This window comes from Boleophthalmus pectinirostris, unplaced genomic scaffold (assembly GCF_026225935.1).
Source record: "Boleophthalmus pectinirostris isolate CB_2022bp ecotype Guang Dong unplaced genomic scaffold, ASM2622593v1 HiC_scaffold_6, whole genome shotgun sequence".
In the NCBI taxonomy this organism is placed as follows: domain Eukaryota; kingdom Metazoa; phylum Chordata; class Actinopteri; order Gobiiformes; family Gobiidae; genus Boleophthalmus; species Boleophthalmus pectinirostris.
Window position 1 is genome coordinate 3671659 of NW_026571447.1, and position 16506 is coordinate 3688164.

Below are 16506 nucleotides of genomic sequence, written 5' to 3' on the forward strand. Positions count from 1 at the left end.
ACAGTAAAATAACTAAATAGGACAAGGACTTATTAATAGGGATGTGCTGACTCAGGACTCGTCACCCTGATCATACCAGCAAGATGCTCCAGTATTGAGAGTAAGATACAACACCCCCGAAGGATGCTCATCGCAGTCTGATAAGACTGTGCAACGTGCCAAGAGGCCTGGCTGGCATGTGCACCAATGAAGAGGCACTAAGTTTAAAGCACGGTAGCCTCCCGCTATAGTTTGTAGATAAAAGTCATTGTATTAAGGTTTTGTATCTACGTCACAAAACCACGTGACCTGGTGTTGATGTCGCCATATTTGAGGTCAAACTATCCACCTGGACCAACGTGTAGTATTTGTGTGTGATAACATTTGAACTGAATAACAATGGTTTTGATCTGTGTTGCTGTTGGATGTTCTGGCCGGAGTCAGTCTGCTAAAGAAGGAGGCCAGAGTATCTTTCTATCAGATCCCGGCTGATAAAGATCACAGACAGAGGTAGAGAGCGACATAAAAAGAGAGGGATGGAGCCCACTGAGTACAGTCATCTGTGCAGTCAACATTTTATTTCTGATGAGGGACCAGCTCCACACAAACGAAGAAGGGATTTACACTAAATGAAATGATAGATACCAAAAGTATTTTTCTCGCCGGTGAATTGACACGGAATCCAGATAGGAGCCATTCTCTCACAGTCAGAGGTTGAACTGATTTCCATCAGCATATTACCATTTTTTTGGCAGCTGTAAAACCTGCTAGTAATATGCGACGATCGTTAATTGTCAGATTTAGTTTGGACATGTCGTTTAGCAAAAGAAACCTCTGAGTGCAAGGTGTGGTTATTCCTATTAATTTAGACATTGTCTTTGTGACGTTTTCCCAAAATTGTGCCACCTCCGGGGACTCCCATATCATATGTACATAAGTGCCCACAGTTTGTTCTATGCAAAAATGGCAGTATGGATTGTCTTTTATTTTCATTTGGTGTAATCTTCTAGGACCTTTATACCTTTCTAAAGACGGCTGATCTAACGAGCTGGTGATTTCTGACACTTTTATGTCATTTGTGCTGTTTAAAGTCTCCATGATTATATTGAAATAAACTGAATAATCCCAGTCTAGTCCAGAATAATCCCAGCCCAGTATGGCTGCCAAAACATTAAATCATGTGACTGCCACGACACATGCAAAACCATAATAGGTGTAAACACTGATTCTGTGCATGGGAATGTCAGCACAGAGTCCTTTGTATAAGTAACACTCTCTAATATTTGAATAAGTAAATTATCTGGACTTTATTTCTGTTTCAAGTATATTCTTTATCCAAGCAGAAACTAATGAACGTGAGAGGAAATGACTGTTTTCCTCAACATCACCCCTACAACTGCAGCCTCGGTGAGCTTCATTTGACTGAGTGGGTGACGTCACACACTCACTTTCAGTCCATTTCTGTGCTTCAGTCGTACCGTCTTCTATCAGGATTGAACTGAAGCTTGAACGTGGTTATTTTAGTCTTGCTTTAAAAGGACATCCTCTGTAAACATTCGCTGGTTAAAACAAGCTTTGAGGGAAGTTCTCAAGGAATTCCTCAACATCCTTTCAGCAGCCTTTGTTTTGGTCTATTAATATTCCGTGAAAGTAGCACAACAGAAAGCTCAGCGCCGGACAAACCGAGCAGCAGACAGCACTAGTGATGGGACTTTCGGCTCGTTTAAGTGATCCGAATCTTTTGGATCGGTTCATTTCGAAGAGCCGTTCAAAAGACTGGCTCTTTTTTATATTGATTTATATTGATTTCATGACTTAAGCCAATGTTAGAACGCATTTTATCGACAAACTAATCACAGAAAGAAGTGACCAAGGCACAGATGGTTCAAACTGAGAGTGGGAGTATGTTACCGTTTGGAATTATACATAACCTTAATAAAAACAAAGCTACACTATAATAATAATCACTTAATTTTAAAAACATCTTATCACTAGACAGAACAAACCAAGTACTGAACAAGTCAGATTTTTTGAACAGTTCTTTAACGTGAACTATAGGAACCAGATCAAATTTTTTTTAAAGGGACCAGGAAAACATACCAGCTTATGATGTCATGTAGTAACACAGAAAGTGCTCCTCTGTGTTTTTAAACTCCGTACAGCTTCACTAGAATCATTTGGATAATTTCAGCCCTGGAATTGACAATGTCTAGATAAATGGAAGCTGTCAAATTGAAAACTGCATCTACAATGACATGACATTGCAAGGTGAAGTTTAAGCATTTTGAGGTTTGGACATGTAAACAGACTAATAATAAAGGGTTACTCAAACATATTAAAACGAAACAAATCACAACTCCCCCAGGTAAGTTTTTGATACAAACGTAACATTTTAACATAGCTTAAAGCTTACAAAAATCAATTTGTGTACTAGGGTGACCACAATTTCAAAATCAAAATCTGGGACACTCTCGGTTCGGGGTGGTTGGTAATAATAAAATTGTGAAACGAGTGTGTAATTCAGGAAAACTGTTATGCACCCGGTGAGTCAGTATAATCACATTTTCTTTGTGTATTGGTCATTTTTAAGCAGCTTTTCTGTATTTTACCGAAACAAATAACAATTAATGCTTCTCATTACTGCTGGTACGTATCAAATTGGTCAAAATAGGGACACCTAGGACATTTCTTGTATACAGTTCCCACTCAGAAATTCTAAACTTTTCCATGACTTTTTCATGACCTAAAGTGGATTTTCCATGACTTTACAGCACCTGCATGTGTGGAATTGATTATAGTTTTATCGCTAAATATGAAATGTTAACACTTTCCACTCACATCATGGTTTAGTTTTTTAACATTCAAAATCCTGCCAGTGCATTTGTTGTCGTCTCTATTCAACAAAAGGTGCATACGATCGGAAATAATCATAATAGTCTAATGATAAGAGAACGCTGTAGTTTGGGTAAAAGAGATACTAAAATTCCATGACTTTTCCAAAACTTTCACTAAATTTACAAAATTCCATGACTTTTCCAGGCCTGGAAAACTACATTTTTTTCAATTTCCATGACTTTTCCAGCATTTCCATGACTATGGGAACCCTGGGGTCTGTACAGTCACATTTTCTTTGTGTTTTGGTCATTTTTAAGCATTTTTCTGTATTTTAATAAAACAAATGATTATTATTATTATTATTAAATTTATGCTTCTCTTTAATGTTGACCAGTATCAAATTGGTCGAAATACATTTTTTGTACACAGTTTCCACTCTTTTTCACTAACAAAAATTCTAAAATTTTCCATCACTATTTCAAGACCTAAAGTGAATTTTCCATGACTTTATGGCACCTATATGTGTGGAATTTATCAGAGTTTTAGGGCTAAATATGAAATCTTAACACTTTCCACTCACCTTATAGTTTAGTTTTTTAACATTCAAAATACTGTCAGTGTATTTATTGTCGTCTCTATTAAACAAAACGCGCATATGTTCAGAAATAATCATAATAGCCGACTAATAACAGAATGCTGTAGAGTGAAACAGATACTAAAATTCCATGACTTTTCCAAAACTTTTACTGAAATTACAAAATTCCATGGCTTTTCCAGGATTTCCATAACTATCAGAACCCTGGGGTCTGTGCAGTCAGATTTTCTTTGTGTTTTGGTCATTTTTAAGCAGTTTTTCTGTATTTTACCAAAACAAATAACAAATTATGCTTCTCTTTACTCTTGACCAGAATCAAATTGGTCAAAAATAGAAATACCTGGGACATTTCTTGTATAAAACTGGGACAAATCAGTGGTTTTGTATAAATCTGTCTTTTATCAGACAAAACATCTTATGTTACAATATCCTCATCTTTGCTTCTCTACAGCAAATCAAGTAATCCAAAGTATTCAGATTACGTTACTCAGTTTAAGTAATTTAATGGATTACGTTACAAACTACATTTTGGTGTATGTAATCTGTAATCTGTAGGGGAATACATTTTAAAAGTCACCTTCCCACACTGGGTATATGTGGGTGTATATTGGTTTGCCAAAATGTTCCTTGAGAGATAAAGAAATTCTTCAGGGAGTGCATTACACAAACGCATGAAGTCCAAATATGAGGGATTAAAATCATGTTTTGCACAGAATTGGTTGTAATTTAGTAAATTGCCACTTTCACGGCGCGCGGAGCCTCTCTCGTCTTCCTGCGCGCTGGTGACGTCACGGCGCGGCTGGGTCACGCGAAGGTCAGCCGCAGCGAAGACGGTTCACGGAGAGTTCACGCATGGCGCCCGCATTAGGTAACTCCGCTCCCTGCCCGATCCGTACCCGCAGTCTGAAACCGAGCAGGACACCGAGACGCACCGCTGGGTCAATGAACAACTTACCAGAACAAGTCAAGAACAAGCCCAGGAATATATTTAAGTCTGTTTTTGTGTAGAAATATTTAACATTTTAACGATAAACGGGGGGATACAAGTTGTGCTAGCTGGTGCGTACACGCCCCTTCGCTCTGTGTTATGTCTGTGTAATGTCTATGTATTGTGTACGCGCTTGCTGGATGTCCACAGTTGCGTAGCGGGACCTGCAGCGGTTGGTTGGTTGGTTGTCCCGGGACCCTCCACCATGTTCGACTACCTGGAGTGGGACGCCTTCGGACCGTCCGCGGAGCTCCTGGACCTGTACACCGCCAGCTCCAGCCCGAACCCCGGACCCGAGGAGCAGGAGCAGGAGCAGGGGCAGCCCGATTTGGCGGCGTTTTTCCCGGAGCTGCTGGAGGCGGAGTGGCGCGGGCACCGATGTTCACAATGTAGGTCCACACTGCAAATAGAAGTTCTGTTTTATTATTATTTTGTGTTCTGGAGTTTATTTTAGCACTGATTTTCTTTGGTTTAGTTTAGATCTAGCGTGCGTTTACATTAATCTGCTCTGGTTCAGGTTGGAGCGCAGTTAATCCTGGTGTACACTTGTTTTGGTACTGTTCTGGTCTAGTACTGTTTTATTCCTTATTTTTATGTACTATGTGTGCAAGAATGAATGCACCCCAAGTTTTGACCTATTTTAGGCCATATAGATAAAGTTGCACCTGGGTTAGTTGTAGTTTTAGTCCCAGTTTATTCATTATATTTATGTGTGCATGCAAGAAGGAATGCACCCCTAGTTTTGACCTGGTTTACGCTTTGTATGTATAATTTAAATCTTATACTTGGATAATTTTTGTGGTTTAGTCCTGGTTTACAATTGGTTAATTCTGATAAATGTCAGGATTTCTAGTTTTAGTTTAGTTCTTCTGTAGTTTAGACCTGGTTTAGTCCCTGTATTTATGTGTACAAAACTGAATGCAACCCTATTTTTGACCTTGTTTAGGCCTTATATAGATAAACTCGCACCATAAATCTGGGTTAGTTCTTTGGTTTAGTCCTGGTTTAGAACTGATTAATTCTGACAAAAGTCCAGGTTTAGTCCTTCTGTTCTTTAGTCCTGGTTTAGTTCTATTTTGTTGCTGGTTTAAATATTGTTATTCTGGTTTAGTACTAAATACAGATCAGGTTTACACATTTGTTCGTGTCATTATCCAATCCACTTTATTTCTATAGCACATTTCACAAACAGTTTCTAAAGTGTTGCACAACTACATAATAATAACAACAATTATAAGATGATAAAATAAACTACTAAAATAATACTAGTCTTAAAATAATAAAACCAGTAAAACAAAATAAAAACAAAATCATAGAATAGAAATAAATAAGCCAATAAATAAGTTAAATCAGTTATCAGACCAAAATGTAGACCAAATGTAGTCCAAGTTTAGACCACTTTCATTTTTGGTTAATTCCTGCTGATTTAAAACAAGCTTAGCCTTCGACTTAAACTTTATTGATCCACAAGGGAAATTACATAGACACTTCACATTACAATATATTAAAATAACAAAGAGTTAAACTGTAAATGATAATAATAAATTAGCAACAAAAGAGAGAGATTGATGTCAAATAAGGCATACTTGTATAAATGTATATGTACAAGTAAAAATAAAATAGAAAATAAGTAATAAAAATATCTCAGCTATATATAAGAGGTCGTATATAGCTGAAATATACTGATTTAAGTTTGTACCACCCAGTAAATTGAACATAAGCATCTATAAAATGTGTTTTTGGAGTGCCTGGCTGGTTTTATTTTGAATTATAGGTCTATTGGCTTAAGTGAAGACTGGTAAAATGTAATATTGATGTTGCAGTATTTCTGCTTTGCAACAGTCATAAACTCAAGTGTCCTCTTCACTTGATCCAATTAGGAGTAAGAGCTCTGAAAATAACATCAGGTAAGCTATGCAATTAGTGTCTCAAGGATGTGACACAGGAAACATCCAAACAAGTACATGTTCATATTACTGTAAGTTTAAGTTCATGTATATTTTGTCATGCAGGCTACTGTGAAAAGAGAGGAACTTGAAATACCAATGTCAGTACCATGAATTTAGAGTTTGGTAAAAAGAGAATACATTTTGTCTATGGGAAAAAAGTAAAGTAGAACTGCTAATGTGTGAATAATTGATGAATTAATTGGACAATATTTTGGACTTCTCCTGTATCTTCTGTTAAAAGTAAGTGACCACATGATCAAAGAAGCTAGACTATTATTTTGTGATAAAAACAAAACAAAAAACCCTTGTCAAATCTTGTATTGAGTATTTAGCCTTTTTTTCAGGATCAAAATGAAGTTAAAAATGTTTGTATCTTGTCAATACAACTTTCTAATTAAAGCCCAACTTTTTTAGCCATAAAAGCATGTTTTCTCTTTTCATTTTGGTTGTGTTTATTGCATTGAAGAACGTAGAAAACATTTTAGCGGGCTTGTATCTCCACAAACTGTGCTCTTTTTTTGGCCTGGAGGAGGGCCACTTCCTGCTTGTTTCTATTGCTGTTCTTTGGCTATAATCTTCCACAGTCTGGCATAAAACATATATCTATGGAGAATGTTCAGAACTATGACTTAAACTTTCAATTTTGATGGAATCATGTCATGCCACCTCCAGAAATTACATACTGTGACTTTAAACAATACCTGGTTAAATTTAAATTGTCTGGAACTCACTAGTAATTTTATAAAGGTGTCTCAATACCCTTTAGTAAAAAAAAAAATATATTAGTTTTTTTTTTACTACTTTAAAAATATTTATATATTTTATTAAAGAAAATTGAATATTACATTAAATAAAATCCAATGATAAACATGAAAACAAGACACAAAAACATAAAACAATGCCTAAAACAACCATAAAACAACAAAGCTCCCCATCCCTAACCCACCCTTCCCCCCAAATTTAAGTAAATTTAAAAAAAAATAAAGGTTAAATTTACCTAAATAAAAATAAAAGTCATGTGGTACTGCAGCATAACCATACAGCTAGGCCCCTTTATATTTATATTTTGGCCTATTTATCACTTTTAGTTATTTTACTAAACTAATGGAGTAAGTAAACAGCAGTTTCTTTCCCTCTTTCTTTTCATTCCTTTTTTTTTCTCATTTCAATAGTTAAAAAAAAGAAAGTCTAAAGAAATCTCTACATACCAGACACATCTACTTCTGACCCGTTCTTACTAAACATTATTTCCTGTTATAATTCCAGTATTTAGTGTGGCATTAAAGTGCATTGCTCTCTCTGTAGTTTTGTAGTTGTTGGCCCATGGTAATGATTGAGCAGTGGCCACAGTGGGCAGAATAGAGTTTGACACAGTTCTCTTGTTAACGTGGCTTTTGTTGCTATGGCGATGCTAAAGAATGACAACAATGTGATGTGGGTTAAGCTCCTCCACGGCACTGACTCTGGACCATAAAGTTCATAAGCAGGGCTGCAGGATTAATCGCAAACGAAATCATAATCTGAATTAGGAAATCAAAGGCTGCAATTTTTATAGTACAATAATTTCCTCTGCAAACGATAAAATCTCCTCTTATTCTGAATAAAAACTGCTCACCCTGATCACCCTGATCCGCATGTCCTATGTGGTTGTCAGATTTCAGTCTTTTTGTTTTCTGGATGCGTTTAAATTAGAGATCAACCAATACGGGCTTTTTCATGGCCAGTGCCAATTAGAATACAGAGAAACCAATGGCCAATAAATTCTGAAGATATTTATGGCTTTTTATGGATTATTTTCCCTAAATTACATAATTGGGTGATGAAGTTTTTGTCAACCAATATTTTTTAGTTGATTAATATAAAGTTTTATGGACAACAGTGGAAAGGAGATGTGTGTTTTGTGGTATTGCTTTCCTCTGCTATATCCACCACCGCAATGTTTTAAAAAATATATGATTTGAATGTATTTATTATTTATTTTTATTTGACAGGGACATTTGAGTCATGCATAGTCACAGGCAGAGCATGCAGCTGATGCGATGCATGTAGAGCGTGTAACTAGAGCTAAATCTCAGCTCCTCTTCCTGTTTGGGCTTCTCCTACACTTAATGGTTGGTTCCTTCACCATCCTGTCTGTCAGTCTATATCTGAAGCCCCAGAGAATCTTGCTGGGTCATTCTTCACTACCTTTAAATGTTTGGAGGTGTTTCCCACTTTGACCTTGGGGTCTCCGGTCCGTACTCTGCACAGATGTTTCTGTACACTATGGCGCCTCTTGGTTTTTCCTCTCCATTTATGCTTTCCCTGCAGCTTTTTACACCCTGTGATTATGGCTGGACTGTCTCAGGGACTTCTTCTGTCTTTGTCGTTGTCATTGTTCGATTTAGCAGTTTTCCAATTTTTGAGATCTGTTTGATCAGATTTTCTCTTGGAATTTAAACAGTTTTAGTGATAAATACATAGTCTGTAAAAGTATGTAGTTAAACTGATCGAGATGTAACAATATCCAATTCTCTCGATACGATATGCAGCTCACGGTACAATATTTATTCCAATATTTTATGTAGGTTAACAAAACTGTGAATATGCTCCCTTTGTCTCATCATAATCCAAATAATTAAGATTTAAAAGTGCTTAATAACTGTTATTTCAACATGTGGATTGGACTGAAACAGCACAAATATCATGGTCGATGTAGTTCCCTGTTTTTTTAGCTGTTGCTGCACCATAACAATGAATTTAAGCAAATTGATTTATTCGATATATTGTGATGGATATTATATTGTTAGACTTTTGACGATACGATATCACGATATTTGGGTTATTGCTACGTCCCTAGTAATAAACATTACAAAAAAGAGCAGACTGGAGTAAAGTCTTCATGGATAAAACGGCGAACTTCAAACATTATGGTCACATTCATTGTTTTAGTTTCTATTGAAATTTAGTGAAAATTGTCAACCTTTGTTGTGAATACATTTAAGCTGAGCAATATCTATGGCTACAGGAGATAGAACACAGAATAATGTAAAAAATAAAATAAAATCTGTGTAAAAAAGTGCAGTTGGTAAAATTTTAAAGGTGTCAAGTCGGATAATGACAGTAGATCTGGGCGTGTACTTATGGATTTATCTTGGACAGTGGCTCTCACACTCAGTCCTCCTTCCTTATGGCTTGTGTACTGGAGCTCCAAGATTCATCACAATCAAATCAAATGCATACATGTTCTGAAATGTTCTTGTATTCGTTTGTCAGTGCGTATTTGAGTCTTTTTGTCAATAGTTCTTTTTAACAGATTTCTATTAAAACAATAATCTAAATTGCAACCACATGATTCCTGCTGGGTATCAGATACTGTCAGGGTGGAGCTGTTTATTGTCCAAGTCTTGTTCTTGCATTGAGCTGACTTCAGGACTGCTTTCCTTGTCTTCTCTTTTACTTAAAGGTCATATATGGCACAAAATAAACCTTTATGATCTTTTAAGTCATGTTAAAATGTTGTTCCCTCATCAAAAACAGACCTGGAGTTGTGTTTTGTTTCATTCACACATGTTTGAGTAACTCTTTTTTCTTTATTATTCTGTCTACATTTCCAAATCTCAAAATGCTTGTGATGTCATGAAGTGGTCGTTTTCAAGTTAACAGCACAGACTGGCAATTCCAGAGCTTGAAATCATCCAAACGAATTCAGTGAAGGTGCATGGAGTTTAAAAACACAGTGGAGTGTGTGAAAGAAACAAAACAAAAACTCCAGGTCTGTTTGTGATGAGGAAACATTATAACAGGGAGCAGAAAATGGTGTAATATGGGCCCTTTAAGTACAGTTTCTCACCCTGACTCTTCTGTTGTAATCTCTGAACCCACCTGTGGTTTGTAAAGACACAGATTCTTCCTTATCATGTTTGAGATAAAGATTAAAGAGGTCAGATAAGAGCATTCCATACATTACAACACTTCTGACAACCAGCTGGATGAGCCATAGTAGAGGCTTCACAATTATAGTTAAAGTTTGTAGCACTGAATGGGGATGGGCATTCGATTCAATTTTCTTATAGAGTCCATACCAATTCTGACACCACAATGATACTATAAATACTCTTTATTTAGACAACAGAATGTGATTTTCAACATTAAGTCGTAGTACTTTCTTTTCTATTCCCATGTGTCTTATAAGTGTGTAATCCTCAGTGGTCCAGTAGTTTCCATAGTGCTCCATGTGTGTATACTGTACTTCTTCTGATACAACTCAACATCATTCTAAAGACAGTCAGGAAAACTTCATCTCTGTCCTGTCAATATGACTTTTTCGTTACTAGTTTTAGTATCGATTAGGGATGGGCATTTGATAAAATTTTCTTAATCGATCGTTGGGAGAATTAACGATCAATTATCGATTTAATCATTAATATTTTTACATTAAAATGATCATCATTATTATTACTATCTGCACCACTAATCTGCATAAATAAATTCAACTTTACGACATATAAACCGTAACCACTCTAGAGCCACATCAGCCCGTTTGACATTATAATGTGTTTAATGCAGCTTTGCACAAGTCTCATAGAAACTAAACTTAAAACCGCATGGCTCATTTGAATAAACTAAGCAAAGAAAAAAACAGCTCTTGTGGCTGATGCGATTCAACTTCTGTCGGATTAAAGGACACGACTCAGTGGAATACAAGTTAGTGTGACCATATTTGCGTTTGTCAAAACCAGAACACCGTACGGGGGGAGGGAGGTGGGACCTCGTCATCCACATTGTGCTACTCTCACCTGGCAAAACTTTTTCATGTTTTCTGTGTCCTGGTGAACTTTTTCCCACTGGACACCGAAACATATGTGCTGCTTTGTACATTGTGCACATGGACTCACACTTGTCCCAACCTGAATGGAAAGTGTGGAATTTTTTGTACAAGTCATCGTTAAATCCGCATTTGTACTTCGGCATATTGCAGGCTCACCGACTGTTTGTGTCTGCTCACTCCTCCTGAGTGCAGAGCTACATGTCCGGACCCCCGTTTGTCCCCGGACATGGACGTTTGGTCATTCTACACTATGCACAGCAACCTACAATTATCGATTAATCGACTAATCATGCCCATCCCTAGTACTGAATACCACAGTGAAGTAAAGCAGTGTTATTGATGCATTCACAGTTCTCCTGTAATATTTTTATAGTAAGACTAAATTGCATCGAGCTCCTATTGCAATGTGAGCACAAGACATCACGCCAATACAGTGTGCCCAAAGCTGCAGCAGTCCTCTCCGGCCTAATTCCTTGACATTAATTCAAATCGGATTTAACAGCAGGAGTTTTATTGTCCTGAATTACATTAAGAAACTCAATAAAATACAGATCTTCGGTTGTTATAATGACTCGTCCAGGAGCAAATGTTTGATCAAAAACTGAAATATGCAGATCTGTTTCAGGCCTTACAACTAATACTGTATAATCCTGCACCAACTCCTGCAGAATTAGAGAGAGGCATCAGGATGACAGTTCTAAATTGAGCTAAATTTTGCCTGTAAATGTCATCGTTGAGGTTCAAGGATTGCCAGTGCCTTTGACCTGAACTGACTGTAAAATTAAACACAAAAGTCCAAAAATATCACAAGCAAAACTATTAATCACAACAAACAAACTTTTCAAATAATCATTGGCTAATTCATTAAGTTATTTCGTCGAGTATCTTCACACAGGCTTGTAAAAGGCCATGAAACGTGGTTTTATGAGGCGCTTTTATGACTCCGCCTAAAGGCCGCCACACACGACAGGAGAATTTGCCCGATTTAGGCTGCCATTTGCTTCTCCCCGAGTGCGGAGAGGCATGACCCGACTTTGTGTCTTTGTGTGCGGTTTTTGAAGCCGCTGCGCTCTTCATGTCTGTGGTGTCAATGTGACTTTGAGCTATATCATATACAGTAACATATAGTGAAAATAATTATTACACACTCTCGTAAAGTTGTAAGTTAAACTGCAGTATTTTCACCCATATTGTCCATAGAAATGCAGTATTGCTTTGTGCAGATAATGACCCCTAATCCACAAAACAGCATTATTAAGGCAATTTGATGCGTTCTTTAAAAGTAAAAAGGTGAGAGTAGTTCCTCACTGTGTCTGTTTACATCCACACAGCGCACGAATCGAGGTGAAACTACAGATTAGCGATATTGCCTCTACTTCCTGTGCATTTTATTACCAAACTTTTGTGCATTAAAAATCATGTATCTGAAGTAGGGCTGGGTATCATTAATAATTTGCCGATACGATACATACCTCGATACATAGGCCACGATACGATACATATCTCGATACAGTGAGCTTTCTATTCGATACGATTCCATACGATATATTTCAAATGGATTCAATAGAGTTCAATAAAAAATAAAGCCTAACACATGGCTGTGATACTAAAAGTTTTTGTTAAACCACTTCTTGTGCAAAGTTTATATGAAATACACATTTTAATAATCAAAAAAGTGAATATGTCAAATGTGGTGCATAAAAAAGTTTCCTTCATTCAAACAAGCAACAAAACTGTAGCACTGTAATACAATAATTTAGTAAAATATACCAAAAAAATGCTCTTGGCAATATATCGATCCAACAGCAGATATTGATACTGTATCATCACATTAAACGATACGATATATCAGTATTTTGATATTTTTGCACACTCCTAATCTGAAGTTTTGCACTACATTTCACAAATAATAACAACACAGTTTTGACTTGTATCTAAACTAGAAGTGCAGAGCTCTGATCTTTTGAACACTTAAAAGTCTCAAATCGACTGGTTTTACTGTAGACAGGAAACAGTTGAGGCGATCGTGCTCACAACTTTATATCCTGTGTTCATATCCCGCTGCAGTCTTTCCGGTCAGAGATTTTAAGTCTCAAAAGATTCTCCTTGTGTCTGTGGCGTGTGCTTTTTGTCACACGTTTAAAAATCATTTAAGACCAAAAAATCCTGCAGTGTGTGGCGGCCTTTAGCAGTGTGCATCAAAATGACACAGGAAGTTTAATTTGTTATTTTCTTCTCCTGCGACATCACTTTAGCTTTATCTGGGGCGAATGCTGGAGTCATTTGTGATGTAAACGTGGATTAATCAACACTAACACAAAAAATAATCCACAGATGAACTGATTTTCACAGTAATTGTTGGTGGCAGCCCTACTTCAAGTTTGTGTTTGTCATCAGAAAGCAACTGGCTTTAAAGGGACACTGTGTCACTTTTCCTGTCAGGGAATTCCACATGCGTCACTATGGAAATGTTATTGCTTTGCCTGGTATCTTAATGGACACAAATTATAGTGTAGATCAGGGGTGTCAAACTCATTTTGGTCTGAGGGCCGTATCCAACCTACTTTGATCCTAAAGGGACCGGATCAGAAAACTCATGACATATATACTCCAAAAATAACAATAAGTTCAAATATTTGTACAGAGAAACACAAATCTTTTTTCTCTTTCTTTTACAAAATATTATCATATCATGAACAACCTGAAACTTGTGTTTTAATAGGAATAAGTCAGTTTTTGTTGGAAAATCCTGCACTCGGCTCCACTTTTCTCATGTTGGACATTTTTCTGATGAGGGTGTCACGGTCAACAGTCAAAACGATCGTCCTTTAAGAGCGTTTGGAAAGAGACAAGTCTTCATTTGTGCTGCTCTGGTGGGAGGGGCCACGTACAGAGACGCTGGAGACGTTGCTATGATAAACACCGCAGAAAATTATATTTAATTTTAATATTTTAATAGGAAATATAATTAAAATATTTTAGTAGAAAATCAGTCGAGGGCCAGATTAAAGGTCTTGGAGGGCCGGATCTGGACCCCGGGCCGTATGTTTGATGAGGTCTGCTTTCAGGTTCTAAAATGTGATGTCATACTCCCAGACGGGGCAAGGGCCAGATTTTCTTTTTGACATTGTATTTTACCACGAAATATCTAAAAGGTAAATTCAGAAATGTTGAACCTTGTATTTTCAATTACTGACTAAACCCAAGAACTCACTGTTAGGGCTGGGTATCATTCAGAAGTTGCCAATACGATACATATCTCGATACAGTGCACTTATAATTCAATACGATTCCATGTGCAAAGTGAATATGAAGCACACCCATTTTAATCATCAGAACAGTGAGTATGTCAATTGTGCTGCATAAACGAGTTTCCTTCCTCTAAACAAGCAACAAAAATGTAGCACTCTAACAAAATAATTTAGTAAAATATACCAAAAAATACTCTTGGCGTTATATTGGTACAGCAGCCCATGATATCGATTCTGTATCATATCATTAAACAGTACGATATATCGATATTTTTGCACAGCCCTGCTCACTGTATTACAGCATAATTTAGCATTTTAACAATATTCGTTTTAACTGCCCATCATTTGTATTTATTAATATTGGCCTATAGGTGAGTTTCATTGTTGACAAAAGCGCGCATTGCATGCTGGGAATTATTTTATTCGGCGGCAAGAAACACTAATTCAACATGGCGGACGGAGCGAGAAAGCACGTAAAGGGTATTGATCCCGGTTATTTATCCACTCTAACAGCAGAGGACCCAAGACCATTTGACCAGAAATTGGTCATAAGCATCGACGGAGCCAAATCACCCTTTTCAACCCCGAAAAAAATTGGTGGACCAAACCAAATTTCTGGTCTGAATCGCCAACTACCTGGACAAATATTCACTTTGGTGATATCCACAATGACTTGGTGGAAACTCCTGGGCCATTCACAGCAGAAAAGATGAAAACCTCCAAGAGTCTCGATGTGTTGTTGAACTTGTTGGAGTCCACGGTTTGTTAGGATCTTCTACGTTTGCTCTGTGGAATGTTTGAAAGCCGTTTAATTCTCCGTTAGCGGATCTTTTCACTCAGAATACGAAAAAGACATTTTCCTTCTTCCGTGCTTCTATTTGTGCATCTGATAATGCAACAGGAATTTACCATTATCGGGGAGAAATACACGAGGTTACGCACTGTGTTTGACGCTACCGTGTTTCTTGCCTCCGACCAAAATATTTCCCAGCATGCAATGCGGGTTTTTAATAACAATGATGTCAGCTGAAACTCGCCTATAGAACGCTGTGATGTCATCTGAAACCCATCAGTTAGATTTTTTTCAAGAAACCCAAACCCAACCCAAAACATGCTACACAGGTCTCCAGGAAGAACAGTTGAAAGCCAAGTTAGTTAAATACAGTTAATCCATGAACCTGCCCAAGGACGACAGGTGGAAATTGGCACTGGTGCTACATCCTGGTACAAACATCTCTCCTGTTCAGGTTCATGTAAACATTGTGTCTCTGTCTCATTAAATTAAATAAATAAAAATGGATTTAGGATTTGATTCCACTTTGTATCACTCAAATATTGCTGCTCATCTACAATTTCTATGAAGTTGTAATGATTGTTTTCCTTCTGCAGAATGCCTAAGTAAACTATACAAACCACTGAAATTCAAATTCTAATATTGATTCATGTTACGGTTCAGCTTCATAGTCACTCATGGCGCCATTTCTGTAGTATTCCTGAAGTCCTCTGAGCTCCATATTGTAGCTGTAGTCCTGTGTTGATGTTTGGAGGTGGGTGTGGGAGCCTCTTCTGTCCACAGAGCAGCAGAGAGAGAGGGAGAGTGGGACAGAGGCGAGACCAGAGCAGGGCCCAGAGCGGTCACTGTGAGGTCACCACGGGTTCAACCAGCGGTCAGCTACTCAACAGGCCACAGAGGAGAAGAGAGAGAGGAGGAGAGAGAGGGGAGGAGAGGAAAGAACAGAGTGTGGAAGAAAACAGGAAGATAAAATAAAGCTATATCGTGTCAACTTTTCTCATAAAGCTTTTATTTTAAATTGACTTAAAAAATGTATCTTTATAAAAACAAAATGATTTGCCTTGGATCAACATCAAATATTTAAAGATCCTATATTATGCAAAGTGGACTCATATGAGCTTCACGCCATGTTATATCCTGAAAAGATCTTCTCGTTTGCGTCGCCGTGGAGGGACATGTCCTCTGCTTCAGTCTCGTCCATCACAAGAGTAAACTGTCAGCAGTGCCAGCGTCTCCAGATCTGTGGGTCCAGATTAGATCAAGTCCACAGTCAGGAACCAGGACCAAAACAAGGACTATACCAGGA

General features: G+C 37.4%; 1 protein-coding gene across 1 annotated transcript in view; it reads left to right on the plus strand.

The window, feature by feature from the left end:
- Positions 1-4302: 4302 nt before the first annotated feature.
- The window catches only part of LOC110163988 (retinoic acid receptor alpha-A-like), a 39327-nt gene continuing 27123 nt past the window's right edge, over positions 4303-16506 (plus strand). Inside the window, exon 1 of the mRNA XM_020929006.2 lies at positions 4303-4786. Coding sequence (XP_020784665.2) covers positions 4603-4786 — 184 coding nt within the window. The 5' untranslated portion in view covers positions 4303-4602. The remainder of the gene's footprint in view (positions 4787-16506) is intronic.